This window comes from Choloepus didactylus, chromosome 5, assembly GCF_015220235.1.
Source record: "Choloepus didactylus isolate mChoDid1 chromosome 5, mChoDid1.pri, whole genome shotgun sequence".
NCBI classification, from domain to species: domain Eukaryota; kingdom Metazoa; phylum Chordata; class Mammalia; order Pilosa; family Megalonychidae; genus Choloepus; species Choloepus didactylus.
Genome location: NC_051311.1, coordinates 26,707,113 through 26,725,157, shown reverse-complemented (window position 1 = coordinate 26,725,157; position 18,045 = coordinate 26,707,113). Strand labels below are relative to the sequence as shown.

Sequence of the window (18,045 nt, the reverse complement as noted above, 5' to 3'; positions counted from 1 at the left end):
TATACACTTCCCATGAACAAGAACATTCTTTTATGCAATCCCATTAAGCGCAGCTAAGAAGTACAATAGATTCAACAATGATACAAAGTGTACATTCTATATTTCCTTTTCCTTATGTCTCAACTGTGTCCCTTTGAGCCACCTGTCCTCTATCCTCCAGTCCCATCCAAGTTCATCCTTAGCATTCAACTGTCATCTAGTCAGACTTTTTTTTTTTTTTTTTCAGTTGTGGAAACATATATACAGCCTAAATCTTCCCATTCCACCCCCTCCCTAGCATTCCATTAGTGGGATTAATCACATTTTGAATGATGTTATGCTCTTTCCCACCATCCCTTACTAGAAATTTCCCTTCACCTCAAACAGCAACCCTACACTCATTTCTTAACTCCCCATTGCCCCTTCCCCCATTTCTTTTAACCCAAACTCTACTTATCGTCTCTATGGTTATATTCTCTGATAATTTCTTAGTGTTTAATGTGGGGCTTAAAATTAACCTCTTAAACCCATATCAATCTTGTTTTTCTTTGATACCACCTTCACTTCAATAGGACACATAAACTATGTTCCTATACTCCTTCATTCCCCCACCTTTATATAGTTGTCTAAAATTACATATTTTACATTGAGTTCAAAACCACTGATTTGTCCTTAGAGTTTGTGTATTTTGTAACATGTAGGAAGTAAATATTGGAATTACAGTTAAAAAATCATTGACTTCTATTTGTATTCCATTGTGGTTGGAGAATGTGCTTTGAGTATATTCAATTTTTTTTTTTCTTTTAATTTCTTGAGGCTTGTTTTATGTCCCAGCTTATGGTCCCTTCTGGAGAAAGATCTGTGATCACTAGAGAAAAATGAGTGTCCTGGTGATTTGGGATGTAAGGTACTATATATATCTGTTAAAATTCTCTGTATCTCTTTCTCCTTTCCCTGTCTCTCCGCCGGCAGGGCTCCCCTCAGAATGTGAAGTAGAGCAGGTCTTTCACCGGCAAAGTCTCTCAGCATTTGTCTGTCTGTGAAAAATTTAAGCTCTCCCTCAAATTTGAAGGAGAGTTTTGCTGGATAAAGTATTCTTGGTTGGAAATTTTTCTCTCTCAGAATTTTAAATATGTCATGCCACTGCCTTCTCGCCTCCATGGTGGCCGCTGAGTAGTCACTACTTAGTCTTATGTTGTTTCCTTTGTGTGTGGTGAATTGCTTTTCTCTTGCTGCTTTCAGAACTTGCTCCTTCTCTTCAGTATTTGACTGTCTGATCAGAATATGTCTTGGAGTGGGTTTATTTGGATTTATTCTATCTGGAGTTCGCTGGGCATTTATGCTTTGTGTATTTATATTGTGTAGAAGGTTGGGGAAGTTTTCCCCAACAATTCTTCGAATACTCTTTCTAGACCTTTACCCTTCTCTTCCCCTTCTGGGACACCAATGAGTCTTAAGTTTGGACGTTTTATTTTATCTATCGTATCCCTGAGATCCATTTCAATTTTTTTGATTTTTTTTCTCCATTCTTTCTTTTGTTCTTTCATTTTCTGTTCTGTGGGCTTCTAGGACACTGAGATGTTGTTCAGCTTCCTCTAGTCTTGTATTGTGAATATCCAGAGTCTTTTTAATTTGGCCAACAGTTTCTTTCATTTCCATAAGATCTTCTATTTTTTTTATTTACTCTTGCAAAGTCTTCCTTATGCTCTTCGAGGGTCTTCTTTATGCCACTTATATCCTGGGCCATGGTCTTCTCGATGCCCTTTAAATCCTTTGCCATGTTTTCATTCCTCGATTGTAGTTCTTTGATTAATTTTGTGAGGTAGTATATCTTCCGATATTTTGATTTGTGTGTTTGGAGTTGGATTCTCCATATCTTCTGGTTTTATCATATGCATTAAGATTTTCTGTTGATAGGGTTCTTTCAAGTTGTAAAGAAAAAGAGATATCGATCTAATTTTTCAGGAACACAGTTTGGTGATGTACACTTTCTCTAACTAACCAGCAGATGGCGTCTGTGATTCCTCAAGTCACCTATATCCCTCAAGTCAGTTCTCAACCTTGTTCCCACAGTGTGTGGGGAAATGATTCTTGTGGGTTCAGTTGGAGAACTCAGTTTGGGTGTGTTGCTGGAGCCGTCTGCCCTGAATGTGGGGCGTGTGTACGGGTGGCCAGGGAGGAAGGGCAGTTTTAATGTTCAAATCCCCCAGGATCCTGGAGATTCAAGGCCGCCACAAGAGTCTAAGCCTTCATTTCAGTTCAGCCCCAGACCCTCTCTCTCGCTGACCCACAAACCACCGGACTTGGCGTAGCGTCCCTGGGTTCTCCGAGCAGATCCCCCCTCCCAGCCATGCTCCTCCAGGTGCTCAGCCGAGGGAATGCGGTGCTATGTCACCATTGCGCGCCGTCCCTCAAGGGAAGCCCCGGGCCACCGGGCCGTGCGGTGGCACGCTGTCAGCCTGAGGCAAAAATGGCCGAACGGGGCGTCTCAGTGCCCTCCTCCTCACACAGTTCCTCCTTCCCAGCTCCGGGACAACTGGTGGGGCTCTGGGCTGTGGGCATGGCCCCGGGAAGGAGTTTATCCAGCCCTCTGGGGGGCCAGCTGCTAGCCATGGGGTTTCTTTCTGCTTCCGGCTCTCCCCTCCGTTCCCTCAGACCCAAGGGCATCTACAGCGGGCTATCTTCCCGGCCAGACACTGAGAGGCCGGCCCAGCCCCCTCTTGCTGTGTTTTACTGCATGGTTCCCACAATTGCAGCTGGAGCCGCTCCTGGGATTTTCCCTTTTTTTTTTTTTTTAGAAGAGCCAGCTGGTCTCCAAACACTGAACCCTGGCTTCCCCAGCCCACCGCGCGGCTGCGAGTCTTCCAGCCAGCTTACTCACTCATTTCAGAATGCCGACTCCCGGTTTCACCAAGTATACGGCCCCTGTGGAGCTAGGAGCCCTCGTCCAGCTGGCACATTGCTGTAACCGGTATTCTAGGTCGTTTTCTGGTTTTTAGCTAGCGTTTTCCACAGAGGCATTTTTTTTCGCCCTGTCTGAGCTAGCCGCCATCTTAGTTTCTATCCTGTGTCCTTATTTTTGAAGCATATATTCTTCTCAAAATAGCTTTCAAAAAATTATACACTTGATGTCTGAAAACAAACCAAGGATCTCCTTACCTCCAGCAACATATCTAAGGGGCCATCCTATACTTCCTCCCACCCCCAACACACACAGAGATCCTACTGACCAATTTTGGAGGGCTTCCTCCTTTTTCCAGGGATCATTACTTCTAAGATAGACACAAAATACTCTCCCATCTCCTGCTAAAACCTTTTCACAATGGGTGCCATAACAGCCTTTTTCCTAGAGGTGTGCAGCCTCTTTAATAATGCTAACAATCGACAGACTTCAGTAGAAGTTGAGGTTATTTCATTCAACTACTGTAGACCACAGCTCTTCCCATTTTGCTTTCTGAGTTACTTAAAACTCACTCCTCCAAATTCAGCCTAGAAGCTTTATCTAGGTGTGACTCTGAATCAGATTCTTTGTTATTAGAAGCCTCAGGGCAGCATTATTAAGTAGGCACAAATCAAAATAATGGAAAATTTACCTCTTTTGAATGAATCTTAAGAGAACAATCTCAAAGAGCCAAAAATGGGACCATACTCTAAGCAGCAGCCTAAGATCTAACATGCCTGCTCATTATGCACCTGATAAATTATCCATTAGGAAACACTATGGTCTTATCACTTTGAGAAGTGATGGAAGACAATGTTTTGTTAATATCAAAGTTATTCAACCATTCATAAAGCAGTATTAACAGTACTTCCTTAATTAGATTGCTTTGCATCATCTTCATTACAGCTCAAATTTGAATAGCTACTCTTCTACACAAAGGACTTTTACATTTTTGGTGCCAGGTATCAAACATGCTTAATGACATTTGAGACCCATGTTTCATAGAATCAAACTGCAGGTAAAACCTTATGATGATTTTCCTCTTAATCATAACAATTTATCATTTCCATACTGATCCCAGCATTTTACTTTGTAAATTCAATCAAAAGAAATTCAAAATGTAAAATAGTAAATGCAAACAACCCACTGCCTGCTTTCTCAAGAGCCACACCTGAGTCAAGAAAATATGTCAGGATTAATGATCTACTTGATCAGAATTGTTAGCACATGAAAGGGCTCAGGTCCACAGTGTAGAATGCAAGACCCCCTCCTTACTGCAATAAGTATGGACGAAGTCAACATTAAGAAATAAAAATAATAAGTACTGATAATAGAAGGCAAATAGAAAACCCATCTCATAAATTTTCTACTTGCCCTTTCTTCATCAATCTAACAAATGCTGATTATTTGCTGCACTTATTAGCCAAGAATGATTTCTTAGCACTGGTTATAAATGCTACTAGCGACAAAACAAACCTACTTAAAGAGCGACTGATAATACTCAAGAAAATTGTTTTCTGAGAATTTACGGAAACTGAACTGCTCTAGTTTGGATCTTAGTATCAAAAAGAACAAAATGATTAGAAAGACATTTTTGTACTTAATACATAAATTTACATACTTATAATTTAATTACTTCAGATTAACTTAAAAAAAAAAAAAAACAATTGAAAGCTGTCACAACTTGGGCACTCTAAGAAAGCCTGCCACACTGCTCAGCATGATATGCATCACTTAGTTGGTATCAAGTGGATGGAGTTTCTTTAACTAGCAGATTTGTCTGTAGCCCAGCTGATCATACTGTGTACTCTAGCTATTCCAACAACATGCTTTTTTTAAAAAAAGTTTTATTTTGGTATAATTTGCATGCCATAAAATTCACCCAATTTAAGGATAAATGATATTTGGTAAATTTGCAGTTGTACAACTATCACCATAATTCAGTTCTAGAACATTTCAATCACTCCAGAAATAACCCTTGGGTCTATCTGTGGTCAATCTCATTTCCACCCTTACCCAGCCAATCATTAATCTATTTTCTGTCTCTATAGATTTGCTTTTTCTGGATATTTCAAATAAATAGCATCATAGAATAAATCATATAATATGTGGCCTTTTGAGTCTGGCTTCTTTCACTTAGAGTTGTTTTTGAAGTTCAACCACATTGTAGAAGCATTCCTTAGTACGGATATGACACTTTCTTTTTTTTATCCATTTACCAGTTAGTGAACATTTGGCTCATTTCCAATCCCCTCCCCCCCCCATTAAGGCTGTTGTGATCATTTATATCAAGTTTTTGGGTGGACCGATGCTTTTATTTCCTTGATTAGAAGCCTAGGAGTACAACTGCTGGGTCACACGGTAAATTTATGTTTAATTTTTAAGAAAATGCCAAACTTTTCTTAAAACACCATTTTACATTCCCATGAGCAACATATGAGAATCCCAGTGTGCTGGTTTGAATGTATTATGTCCCCCAGAAAAAGCCATATTCTTTGATGCAATCTTGTGGGGCAGACATATTAGTGGGGATTAAGTTGGAACGTTTGGATTTGGTTGTTTGCACGGAAATGCACCCCACCCAACTGTAGGTGATAACTCTGATGAGATAATTTCCATGGAGGCATGGCCACACCCATTCAGGGTGGGCCTTGATCAGTGGAGCCATATAAATGAGCTGACAAACAGAAGGAACTCAGTGCAGCTGAGGGTGACATTTTGAAGAGGAGCTACAGCCAAGAGGGACACTTTGAAGAAAGCACAGGATGCAGATTAGAGACAGTTTGAAGACGGCCATTAAAAGCAGACTCTTGCTCCAGAGAAGCTGAGAGAGAACAAATACTCCAAGTGCAACTAAGAGTGACATTTTTGAGGAACTGCAGACTAGAGAGGAACGTCCTGGGAGAAAGCCGTTTTGAAACTGGAACTTGGAGCAGACACCAGCCATGTGCCTTCCCAGCTGACAGAGGTTTTCTGGATGCCATTGACCATCCTCTAGTGGAGGTACCTGATTGCTGATGTTACCTTGGACACTTCATGGCCTTAAGACTGTAACTGTGTAATCAAATAAACCCCTTTTTATAAAAGCCAATCCATCTCTGGTGTTTTGCATTCTGGAAGCATCTGCAAACTAAAACACCCAGTTTCTTCATATCCTGGCAAATATTTATTATCTGTCTGCTTAGAGCCATTCTCAGGGGTGTAAAATAGGGTCTCACTATAGCTGTAGTTTGCATTTCTATAGTGAAAAGAGGTGTGTGAGTGTGTGTGTATCTTTACCTTTTAAATTTAGGTTATGATACATTTTCAGCTAATTTTTTATGTGGTGTGACATAGGAGTCCATTTTCATTCTTTTGCTTGTGCATATCCAGTATCCATCATCAATTATTGAAGAGGTTATTCTTTTTCCCATTGAGTAGACTTGGCACCCTTGTCAAAAATCAGTTGGCCATAGAAATGAGGGTTTCTTTCTGTGTTCTCAATTCTATTCCATTGTTCTATAAATCTATCCTTGTGCCAGTAGCACACTGTTTTGATTACTATTGCTTTGTAGTAAGTTTTGAAATTGGTAAGCATGAGTCCTCCAACACTGTTCTTTTTCATGATGGTTTCAGCTGTTCAGATACCTTGCCCTTCCATATAAATTTGATGATTAGCTTTTCCATTTCTGTGAAGAAGGCTCATGAAATTTTGTTTGGGAATGCATTAAATCTATAAATTGCTTTAGGTAGTAATGATATCTTGGTGATTAGTCTGCCAATCTATGATCATGGACTATTTCTCATAGTTAGGTCTTCATTAATTTTTTTGAGTAATGTCTTCCAGTTTTCCAAGTACAAGAACTTCACATCCTTGGTTAAATTTATTCCTAGATATTTGATTCTTTTAGGTGCTATTTTAATAGGAATCTTGATTTCCTTTTCAGATTGTTCATTACTGGTATATAGAAACTACTGATTTTTGAGTATTGCTCTTGTACCCTGTAACTTTGGTGACTTCAAATATTAGTTCTAGTTTTCTTGTAGACTCTTCAGAATTTTATACATATTGGATCATGTCTTCTGTGACCAGGGATGGTTCTACTTCTTTCTCTCCAATTTAGATGTCTTTATTTCATTTTCTTGTCTAATTGCTCTGGCTACTACTTCCAGTATGATGTTGAATACTGATGGGGACAGTGGGCATCCTTGTCTTGCTCCCTGCTCTTAGAGGGGAAGCTTTCAGTCTTTCATTGTTGAGGATGATGTTAGCTGCAGTTTTTCATATATATAGCTCTTTATCATGTTTAGGAAGTTCCCTTCTATTACTGGCTTTCTGAGTGTTTTTATCAAAAAGTGATGCTGGATTTTATCAAATGCTTTTTTTGCATCAATTGAGGTGATAATGTGGTTATTTTCCTTTCATTTGATTAATGTAGTATATTGTATTTGATAAATTTTATTATGTTGAACCACCCCTGCATTCCTGGGATAACTCCCACTTGAGCATGGACATAATCCTTTTAATGTGTAGCTGGATTTGGTTTACTAGTATTTTGTTGAGAGTTTTTGCATGCATATTCATAAGTGATATTGTCTGTAATTTAATTTTCTTGTGATATTTTTATCCGGCTTTGGTATGAGTGTGATGCTATAGCCTCACAGAATGAGGTAGGAAGTAGTCCCTCCTTGTCAATTTTTTTGGGGGAATGTTAGAGCAAGAATGGTGTTAATTCTTGGAATGTTTGGTAAAATTCACTAGTGAAGCCATCTAGTCCTGGGCTTTTCTTTCTTGGGAGGTTTTTGATCACTGATTCAATTTCTTTACTTGCTATTGGTCTGTTAAGATTTTCTATTTCTTCTTGACTCAGTTTAGGCAATTGTGTGTTTCTAAGAATCTGATTCAGCTAGGCTATCTAATTTGTTGGCATACAACTGTTCATACATCCTCTTATAATCCTCTTTTTTCTATAAAATCAGTAGTCAGAATCCCCTTTTATTTCTGCTTTTTATTTGCATCCTTTCTCTTTTTGTTAATCTAGCTAGGGGCTTGTCAATTTCATTGATTTTTTGAAAAAACCCAACTTTTGGCTTTATGGATTCCATCTATGGTTTTGCTATTCTCTACATCATTTTTTCACTGCTCCAATCTTTATTTCCTTCTCCTGTTCATTCTTACTCAGTTTCCTTTTTTTTCCCATTTCTCCAGGTGTGATTTGAGATATTTTTAAAATGTAAGCATTTAGAGCTATAAAATTTACTCTGAGCATTGCCTTTGATGTGTCCCATAAGTATTGGTATGCTTTGTTCTCATTTTCATTTTTCTCAAGTTATTTCCTAATTTCCCATGTGATTTCTTTGACCCATTGGCTACTTATGACTGTATTGTTTAATTTCCACATATTTGTGAATTTTCCAGTTCTTCCTCTGTCACTGATTTTTAGCTTCATTCCATTTTGATCAAAGAAGATACGTTGTATGATTTCAATCTTTTAAAGTATATTGAGAGTTGTTTTGTCACTTAACTAACTTATGGTCTGGCCTAGAGAATGATACATATGCACTTGAGAGGAATGTGTATTCTGTTGTTGTTAGATAAAGTGTTCTATATATATATCTTTTAGGGCTAGTAGGTTTATACAATTGCTCAAGTTCTCTATTTCCTTATTAATCTTTTGCCAAAATGTTCTATCCATTATCAAATGTGGTGTATTGACATTTCCTAATAGTAATGTGGAACCATCTATTACTCTCTTCAAAAATGTCAACATTTGCTTCATGTATTTTGGGACTCCTGTTAGGTGCACATATGTTTATAATTGGGTCTTCTTGATGAATTGACCTTTTAATCACTATATAGTGCCTTTCTTCGTCCCTTTTAACAGTCTGTTTTGTTTGATACTAGTATACTCACCTCTGCTTTCTTTTGGTTTCAATTTTCATGGTTTCTTTCTTTCCATCCTTTTACTTTCAACCTACTTTGGTCTTTGAATTTCAGGTGAATTTTTTGTAAACAGCATATAATTGGGTCATGCTTCTTTATCCACTCTGAAATCTCTGCTATTTGAATAGCTACTAATATTTCAGGACTTCTGCCACTTTGCTCCTTGGTTTTTGTAAGTTTTACCTTTTTTGCCCCTCAATTCATCCATTTCTACCTTCTTTTTTATTTAGTTGAACTTTTGTAGTGAACTCTTTTTAGTCCCTTCTCTTTTTGTTTTGTCATATTTTTCTGACATTTGCTTAAATTTAGCATCCTAACTCAAAAACAATCTCTTTTGGTTTGATGCCAACTTAATTTCAATAGCTTACACAAACACTATGTGCCTATACACTCCCCATCCTGCCACTTTTATGTAGCTCTTGTCACAAATTTATTTAGACACTGTGGGTCTAAAACCATTGATCTGTCATTACTTTTTATACACTTGCATCTTAGATCCTGTAGGAAGTAAAGTGAAGTTACAAACCAAAATTACAATAGTACTGGCATCTATACTTATCCATGTTGTTACTGTTAGCAGAGATCTTTATTTCACCATGTGGTTTAGATCTAATGTCTAGTGTCATTTCCTTTCCACCTGAAGAATTCCCTTTAGCATAACTTGTAGGGCTGGTCTGGTTGTGACAAACCCCTCACAGCTTTTATCTGGGAATGTCTTAATCTCTCCCACTTTTTGAAAGAGTTTTGCTGGATATAGAATTTTGCTTTCAGCACTTTAAATATGTCATATGTCTTCTTACTGCCATCATTTCCAAGACAAATTTGCACTTAGTCTTACTGACTTATTCTATTTGATATGCTGTTCCTCTCTTATGGATTTCAGAATTTTTTTTTTTTAATCTTTCGCATTTGATGGTTTGATTATATGTCAAGATGTGGATTTCTTTGGATTTATTCCATTTGGAGTTTGTGGAGTTTCTTGAATATGTGTGTATATATATATATATATATATATATATATATATATATATGTTTTGTTAAATATGGAAAGTTTTCAGCCATTAGTTTTCAAATAGTCTTTCTACCCTTTTCTCTCTCATTCATCTTCAGGAACTCTCCCAATGCATATATTGTTATGCTGTGGGGTCCCACATGTCTCAGGCTCTGTTCACTTTTTTTCATTCTTTTTTCTTTCTGATACTCAGACTGAATGATTCAGTTGTCTTATCTTTAAGTTCACTCACTGATTGTGTCTGCTGCCAGCTCCAACCTGCTATTAGACCCCTCTAGGGAATTTTAAATTTCTGTTACTGTAGTCTTCAGCTATGTTCAGTTTCTTTTCATGATTTCTGTCTCTTTAATAATATTCTTTAATTTATAGTTTTCCTGATTTCCTTTAGTTCTATGCCTGTGTTCTCCTTCAGTCTTTGACCATATTTTCACCTTTTAAAAAAGTCTTTGTCTGATATGTCCAAGGTCTGGTTTCTTCATTGATGGTTTCTAATGCTTTATCCTGCTCCTTTACATGGGCCATCATTTCCTATTTCTTTGCATGTTTGTAATCTTTTGTTGCATCCTGTATCACTGGAATTTAGATACTGGGGAATGTTTCTTAACCTGGTATCCAGTTAGAATTATGACAGATTTCCTTTAATGATAGGGAAGGGAGGAAAGGAGGAAGGGAAGAAGGAAGGAAGAAAACATCTTACCCAGTCTTTACAAACTGGTCTGTGTGAGTGCTCTCCTTCAGAGCTTTATGTGGCAAAAACATAGGGCCCTCTCTGGTCTTTTCAGAGCATATGTCTTGTCTTTGGTATATGTATGTGGCCCTAGGAATTCCCATTTTCATGGATCTGAATGCCCCATTTTCCATAGGAAACTGTATCCTCATGGTCCCAGAGGCTATACTGTATATCCCACAGCTGGCAGTCCTTTGCTCCAGGCAGCTGATATCTGACTGTGGTCCTACAGTGTTTTTAGGAGAGCTAATGAGCCGCCTCTATGCACAGGGCAAATGCTGAGGAGGTGAGCCTCTGAGGAGTGTCCTGGTTCAGTCCTTCAGGTTGCCCACAGACAAGAGTGGCAGAGACATACATGCACCCTAGTATGTGTACAGGGATACTTTGCTCCCTCCAGAATTGGGACCAGGGACTGACACTGGTAGTGCAGTCTGGCTCCATGCAGATCTGATGAGGGAATGGGCAAGGGCCAGCAAGTGCACCACAAGATCCTAACATTTTTAAGTTGTGTTTTTCTTGATTCAGCTCTAACCCTGTTTCTGAAACAATACATGAACATGAAACATTAGAAGTGCCTTTTAAAAATATGTATTATCTTAAAGCAATTATTTTAAAACAATTCCATTTTTAAAATGATTCTTAGATAAATATCCTAATTTATAACCAAAGGGAGCTTTAGGATAAAGATACACAAAATAACTATTTGTGTATCATTTTTTTAAATTTGAAAAATAATCACAAAGTTACAGAAAAGTTGCAAGTACAGTAAAAATAACTTTTTTTTTTTTTTTGTCCTTTGAATCACTTGCTGTCAAGTCATTGACTAGATGCCCTATCAATTCTAAATACTTTAGGGGTGTATTTCCAACAATCAAGTACTGTTTCCTCCATAAGCCAATTAAACCATCAAAATTAGAAAATTAACGAAACATTTCTACCAACTAAGCCTCAGATGCTATCAGGTCTCACTGGTTGTCCCAATTATGTCTTTTACAGCAAAAGGATCCAGTTCAGAGTCACATTGCATTTAATGTGACGGGTCTTTTAGTTTCCTCTGGAACAGTTTCTCAGTTACTCCTTGACTTTCTGACACTGACATTTTTGATGATTACAGGCAGTCCTTCTGTTTAATGCTTCTCAATGTGGGTGTGTCTGATGTCTCCACATGATTAGGTTTAGGTTAAACATCTTTGGCATGAGTATCACAGGAGTGATATGTTTTCCTCATTGCAACCTATAAGTGATGCACCATTTCAATGTGTCCCATAACTGATGATCTTCATTTTGATCACTGTGAAGTCACTCTTCCCCCCTTTATAAGCAGTAACTATTTCATAGGTGGCTACTATATATAAGCCTGGTCCTCATTGAATGTTCAATGTATTCATTTACTTATATATGAACAGACTGATGATTTCCTATTTTATTCAAAGTGCTGCAGTCTCTTACAATCACTATTTATTTTGATACTAAAATTATCCCCAGTTTGGTCAGTAAGAAACCCTCAAACAGTTCCTCTGTCCTTTTGAGATGCCTCTAACATTCTATGACTACTTACTTGCTTTCTAGTACAAAAAGATATTCGACACTCATTTTGTACATTCCCCATCCCAGGCCTGAAAGAAGTCATTTCTTGAAGGAGCCCTAGTTCATTTTATTTTTTTTTATTATTTTTTTTTTAATCATCATTTTATTGAGATATATTCACATACCACGCAGTCATACAAAACAAATTGTACTTTCGATTGTTTACAGTACCATTACATAGTTGTACATTCATCACCTAAATCAATCCCTGACACCTTCATTAGCACACACACAAAAATAACAAGAATAATAATTAGAGTGAAAAAGAGCAATTGAAGTAAAAAAGAACCCTAGGTACCTTTGTCTGTTTGTTTGCTTCCCCTACTTTTCTACACATCCATCCATAAACTAGACAAAGTGGAGTTTGGTCCTTATGGCATTCCCAATCCCACTGTCACCCCTCATAAGCTACATTTTTATACAACTGTCTTCGAGATTCATGGGTTCTGGGTTGTAGTTTAATAGTTTCAGGTATCCACCACCAGCTACCCCAATTCTTTAGAACCTAAAAAAGGTTGTCTAAAGTGTGCGTAAGAGTGCCCACCAGAGTGATCTCTCGGCTCGTTTTGGAATCTCTCTGCCACTGAAGCTTATTTCATTTCCTTTCACATCCCCCTTTTGGTCAAGAAGATGTTCTCCATCCCACGATGCCGGGTCTACATTCCTCCCCGGGAGTCATATTCCACGTTGCCAGGGAGATTCACTTCCCTGGGTGTCTGATCCCACGTAGGGGGGAGGGCAGTGATTTCACCTTTCAAGTTGGCTTAGCCAGAGAGAGAGGGCCACATCTGAGCAACAAAGAGGCATTCAGGAGGAGACTCTTAGGCACAAATACAGGGAGGCCTAGCCTCTCCTTTGCAGCAACCGTCTTCCCAAGGGTAAAACTTATGGTAGAGGGCTCAACCCATCAAACCACCAGTCCCCTATGTCTGTGGTCATGTTAGCAACCATGGAGGTGGGGTAGGCGAATACCCCTGCATTCTCCACAGGCTCCTCAAGGGGGCACTACATCTTTTTTTTTTTTTTTTTCCTTGTTTGTCTTTTTTCTTTTTTTTTTTTTTTTTTAACTTTCCCTTCTTTTTTCAAATCAACTGTATGAAAAAAAAGTTAAAAAGAAAACAAACATACAATAAAAGAACATTTCAAAGAGACCATAACAAGGGAGTAAGAAAAAGACAACTAACCTAAGATAACTGCTTAACTTCCAACATGTTCCTACTTTACCCCAAGAAAGTTACATAATATAGCAACATTTCAGTGAACTTGTTCCTACTACATCCATCAGAAATTAACAGACCATAGTCATTTCTGGGCATCCCCAGAACGTTAAATAGCTTATCTGTTCTTCTTGGATTATTGTTCCCCCTTCCTTAATTGCTCTCTACTGCTAGTTCCCCTACCTAGTTCATTTTAGAGAAAAAATGGTATTTAGAAGCCAAGATATAAGTGCTAGGGTGCTCACTGCTTTTGAGGTACGGCTGCTTCCAGGTCCTTTCAGTAGACAGCACTAGGGAATATAGGTACATATATATATTCATTCACTCATACATACAAACACATACACATTTACATCTACAGCTCTAAATTGGTCAATATGTGTTAAGAAGCATGAGCTTACAATAATACATGTAATTGCAATCCAACCTTAGAGAGCTGATTCCAATTTTCTTTCTATATTTCCTTCTACATAGAAGAATCTGGCTATCATTATTCTTAAAATATATACCTATTTGCTCAATCCCCCTGTATAAAACAAATCTCCCTTCTCTAGTGCCACCCACTCCCGTGTGCTCTCTGATTTCCCATCTGGGCTGCCTCCTGCACCTTCCTCATCCTGCTTGGGCTCCAACACTCCATGGCCAGTCGCCCTCTGTGTGGATGCTCTCCTCACTCAACATGGACACTGATACACTGAGCAGTGCTATCTTCGTGTGCAGATACCATCCTGACCCTGCTCAGGTTGGGAAACATCAGCACTGGGCCAGTCTTCCATCAAAATTCTCTCTTCACCTCACCCTGGGCTGCTCCCCCACCATAACCCTCCTCGTCATGCTTGGGAACTAACATGACCTCAAGAGTGAGTTCTTTAAACTTCTGTGCTCTAGTTGCTTCTCATGCCTTACTCTAGTTCTAGGCCTGCTGAATTGTATGGGAAGGGGATATTATGTTATTTTCTACTTTGTGAGTGATAGTGCAAATAAGAACAAAGTTCTGAGGCTTTTTTTTTTGACGCAAGTCCAGCGGGATCTATTTTTACATAGGATTTTAGAACATGAAGAGGTTTACAGCTATAATATATATATTTTAGTGTTGCAAGGGTAATCAACAGATTAGTGTGATTTTGTCTCCTGAATGAATTTATTGGAAAGAAGATCAGTAAATAAGGATTTATCACAATCTCCTCTGAACAATCTCTTTACTGCTATTAGCAGTTGACATTAAAATGTTACTTTCCCTTCAACAAGTACCTTCTCTGTTGATTTCATGTAATATTATGATTGACAAGCCTATAGGTGTAGCACTTATTACATTCACTGGCTTTAGCTTTACCAGTACACTTCACCAAACAAAATACAGACAATAATCCTAAGAAATCAGTGTTCAGAATTGGCTCCTGGCATTCCTATTAGTTTGGCCAGATATATCTAAGGTCACTTTGGCTCCACTGTTGAAACGGAATATTCTGAACTATTTCTCAAGAAAAAAAATTACTCAAAATGTTATTGCTTTTGGATTGAGGCAAAAATCATTAAAATATTTTAATTATTCCATTCTGTTTGATTTCCTGAAAAGCTTAATTAACTTAATTAGAATGACAGTATTTTCCAAAGAAAAAGGATTGTATTTTAATCCAATTAATATTACTGAATATTAAGAATACACTAAATATTGTTTTAGAAGACTGATTAAAGACATAAGAAAATGCTCACTATAGACTATTAAGAAAAAAAGATATAACCAATTTCATACAGTAGTGTCATATTTTCAGAAATGTATGAATGCATATTTGTTTTTACAACTGTGTGCATATTTAAATAGTTATGGGTGAAATGCTATGTCTGACATTTCCTTTCAAATGCCCCATAAAAAAAAGAAAGAAAAAAAAAAAAGAAAAAAAGTAAAGGGATAGTGTGGTAGTTTGAAGTTATATGTACTCCAGAGAGTTCTTAAATCTGATCCATTCCCGTGGGTGTAAACCCACTTCAAGTTAAGGTGTGACCCACCTCATTCAGAATGGGACTTAATCCTATTACTGGAGTCCCTTATAAACAGAATGAATACAGAGAGAGAGCGAGAGGGAGAGCAGAGCACCATAGAAGCAAGAAGATGAAAGCAATGAAACCCAGGAGAGAAGGGAGACCAGCAGACACCGCCGTGTGCCCTGCCATGAGAGAGCAGTCCAGTATTGGCAGCAGGTCTTCAGGAAGAAAGCATCAACTTGATGATGCCTTGACTTAGATATTTTCTTGGCCTTAAACTGTAAGCTAGTAAATTCTCATTGCTTTAAGCCAACCCATTTCATGGTGTCTGCTTTAAGTAGCCTGGGAAACTAAAATGGATAGATGTAAAAATTTGACAAAATGCTTATACTTGTTGAGGCTGGATGTTGGGTGAGTGCTTATTAAAGCATTCTTGATATACTTATATGTGTCTTAAAACGTAGTATGCTACATTTGAAAATAAACAGACTATATACCAAAATGCAAATAGTGGCTCTTCATTTGGTACTGCTGGATAATTTGATTATTGGTGGCTTTATTCTCTCCTTATATAATTTTGGATTTTCTAAAATGTCTACAACAAACATAAATTATACGCATAATCAGAAAATATGATGAATAGCCACTTATTTACCTACTCATTCATTCCATAAGTATTTGCTGAGCATTTGCTATGAACTAGACACCAAGTTGGCTGCTGGCAATAGATAATGGACAAAATAGATGATCTTAGCCCTTGTGGAGCTTATACCTGAACTCTCTCAGCTGAAGGCCCTTCTCCACAGAAAAGTCAGGGAGAAGCCTGAAGGAGGATAGTGCATGGAAATGCCCACTGATTCAGAAAAAATTCTAGGCCAGGAACAAAGAGAGGCTTCTACTGTGGATAAATGTGGGTAAACAATGGACAAATGCTCAAGTCTATCTCTAAGGGGTGCTGTCTCTACAGTTTTCATCAAAGCTTCTTTGAGACTAATTTTTCCAGATGCAGTAGAAACCAAAATACCACCACAGGTTTACCTGCTCTATCCCTAAGAGCTGGGCCAATAAGGAGAACCACAGGAGGCAAGGTTTTTGCCCTTCATCTCCTGGTCATGCCTTCTCCTGCAGGTGGTAGTCCTCATGGCCCCCTGGCTGGGTCAAAGACATTAGCATATGCTTGCAAATGGTCTAGAAAGGAGGGTGTATGGCTTTTCTTTTATTTTAAAGAGAATAAAGAGAATTCTCACCTGCAGAGGCACCAGAGGACAAATCCAAGTCCACAGTAAGGGTCCAAACAGATAGCCACTTCTCTAGAGGGATAAAGCTCACACTGCAACTTAATAGAACGGCAAAAGGCACTGGTGGCTGCATGAGACATCTGTAAAACAACAAGGCCACTATTAAAATGTCATGGAGCCTAACAACCAATACCCAAAGGCTGTTTAGGACTTGGGGTCGTTGTAGCCAGTCTTGGGATATGATGTGTTAGGACAGAGTAGACTGCTGGTGGTCTCTCAGGCTTCCAGTGTTCAGTGAATAAACCACACTCAAAATTTCTTGGTCTTCCAGAAGCTAATAAGTCTAGCAACTGAAATAATGATTAGCAGTTTAGCACATAAAGGGATAATAGTATGAACTGCACAATAATCTGTAAAGCAGGTGGGAAAGATATTACCAACTGTGTCTACCTTTCCTAAGGAGGGACTATGTCTTATTCATTTTACATCTCCAGGGCCCAACACAGTACCTGCTATATAGTAAATGGCCAATGATAAATGTTGAATTAATAATTCCCCATCTTATTGATTAGGAAATGGAGGCTCAGAGAAGCTGAAAAATCTGCTTAAGGTTACATAAATTAGAGCTGAATTAGAACACAGGTCTTATATCAAGGCATATGCTCTTTCTACTATATGATATACCGTCCTCCAAAACCTCCAAAACAAGGAATCCAAAACCCAATCTCGCTCCCCATCCCATAAACAATGATACAGCAAAGAGCTTCCCATGTCTTCTGCCTTCCCCAAGCCCAGTAATATTCCTACTATAGCTAGTATGTAATGTGAATTATTTTTAAATACTGTAAAATACATCCAGTAAAATTAGTTTTCTTTTAGAGGCTTTTTAGCCAAGCAAACCTAAGAGGAAAGGAAAAGTAAAAGAAGCAGAGAAAAATTCAAGTTTCACAGGGTTTTGAAGCATTTCACAAGTTAATCTGAAGTAGCATTTCATACAGAGCTAAACTGTAAATGGAAACTAGTGCAGAACATTGTACTAATAAGGAAAATTCAACCAAATGGCAAAAGATGGAAGAAATGGGGGGTGGGGGATAGGCTGAGGGGTTGTGAGGGGGGATCCTTTCACTGTAAAAACATTGTATTATTTTTAGAAGTTCTGCCCCAAACAAGGTTTCATCATTGACATTTTACTGAATTCATCCAGGGAAACGTAAAATTAGTCTAGAATGTAAAACAGAAGTAGTTCTCTTCAGGTTGCTTTTAAAGTCACAATATTTGTTTAAAGGAGAAATAAGTTTGGATTTAAGAAATATTCCTACCACCTCCTGTCACTCTGGATTAAGCATTAGTAAAATCCTATCAAAATTACCCATATACTCAGCTCAGCAACTAAAACAAAACTTTTACTGAGCCCCTGCTGTGTGTAAGGCATTATCTG

The 18,045-nt window shown here is 38.1% G+C and overlaps 1 protein-coding gene across 6 annotated transcripts in view; it reads right to left on the bottom strand.

Annotated features, from left to right (window-relative positions):
• DIP2C (disco interacting protein 2 homolog C) overlaps nucleotides 1-18,045 on the bottom strand; it is a 555,699-nt gene that overhangs the window by 76,721 nt on the left and 460,933 nt on the right. For all 6 annotated transcript variants that reach the window (XM_037835690.1, XM_037835692.1, XM_037835689.1 and 3 more), the window contains one exon: nucleotides 16,617-16,747. In XM_037835690.1, coding sequence (XP_037691618.1) covers nucleotides 16,617-16,747 — 131 coding nt within the window. The remainder of the gene's footprint in view (nucleotides 1-16,616; nucleotides 16,748-18,045) is intronic.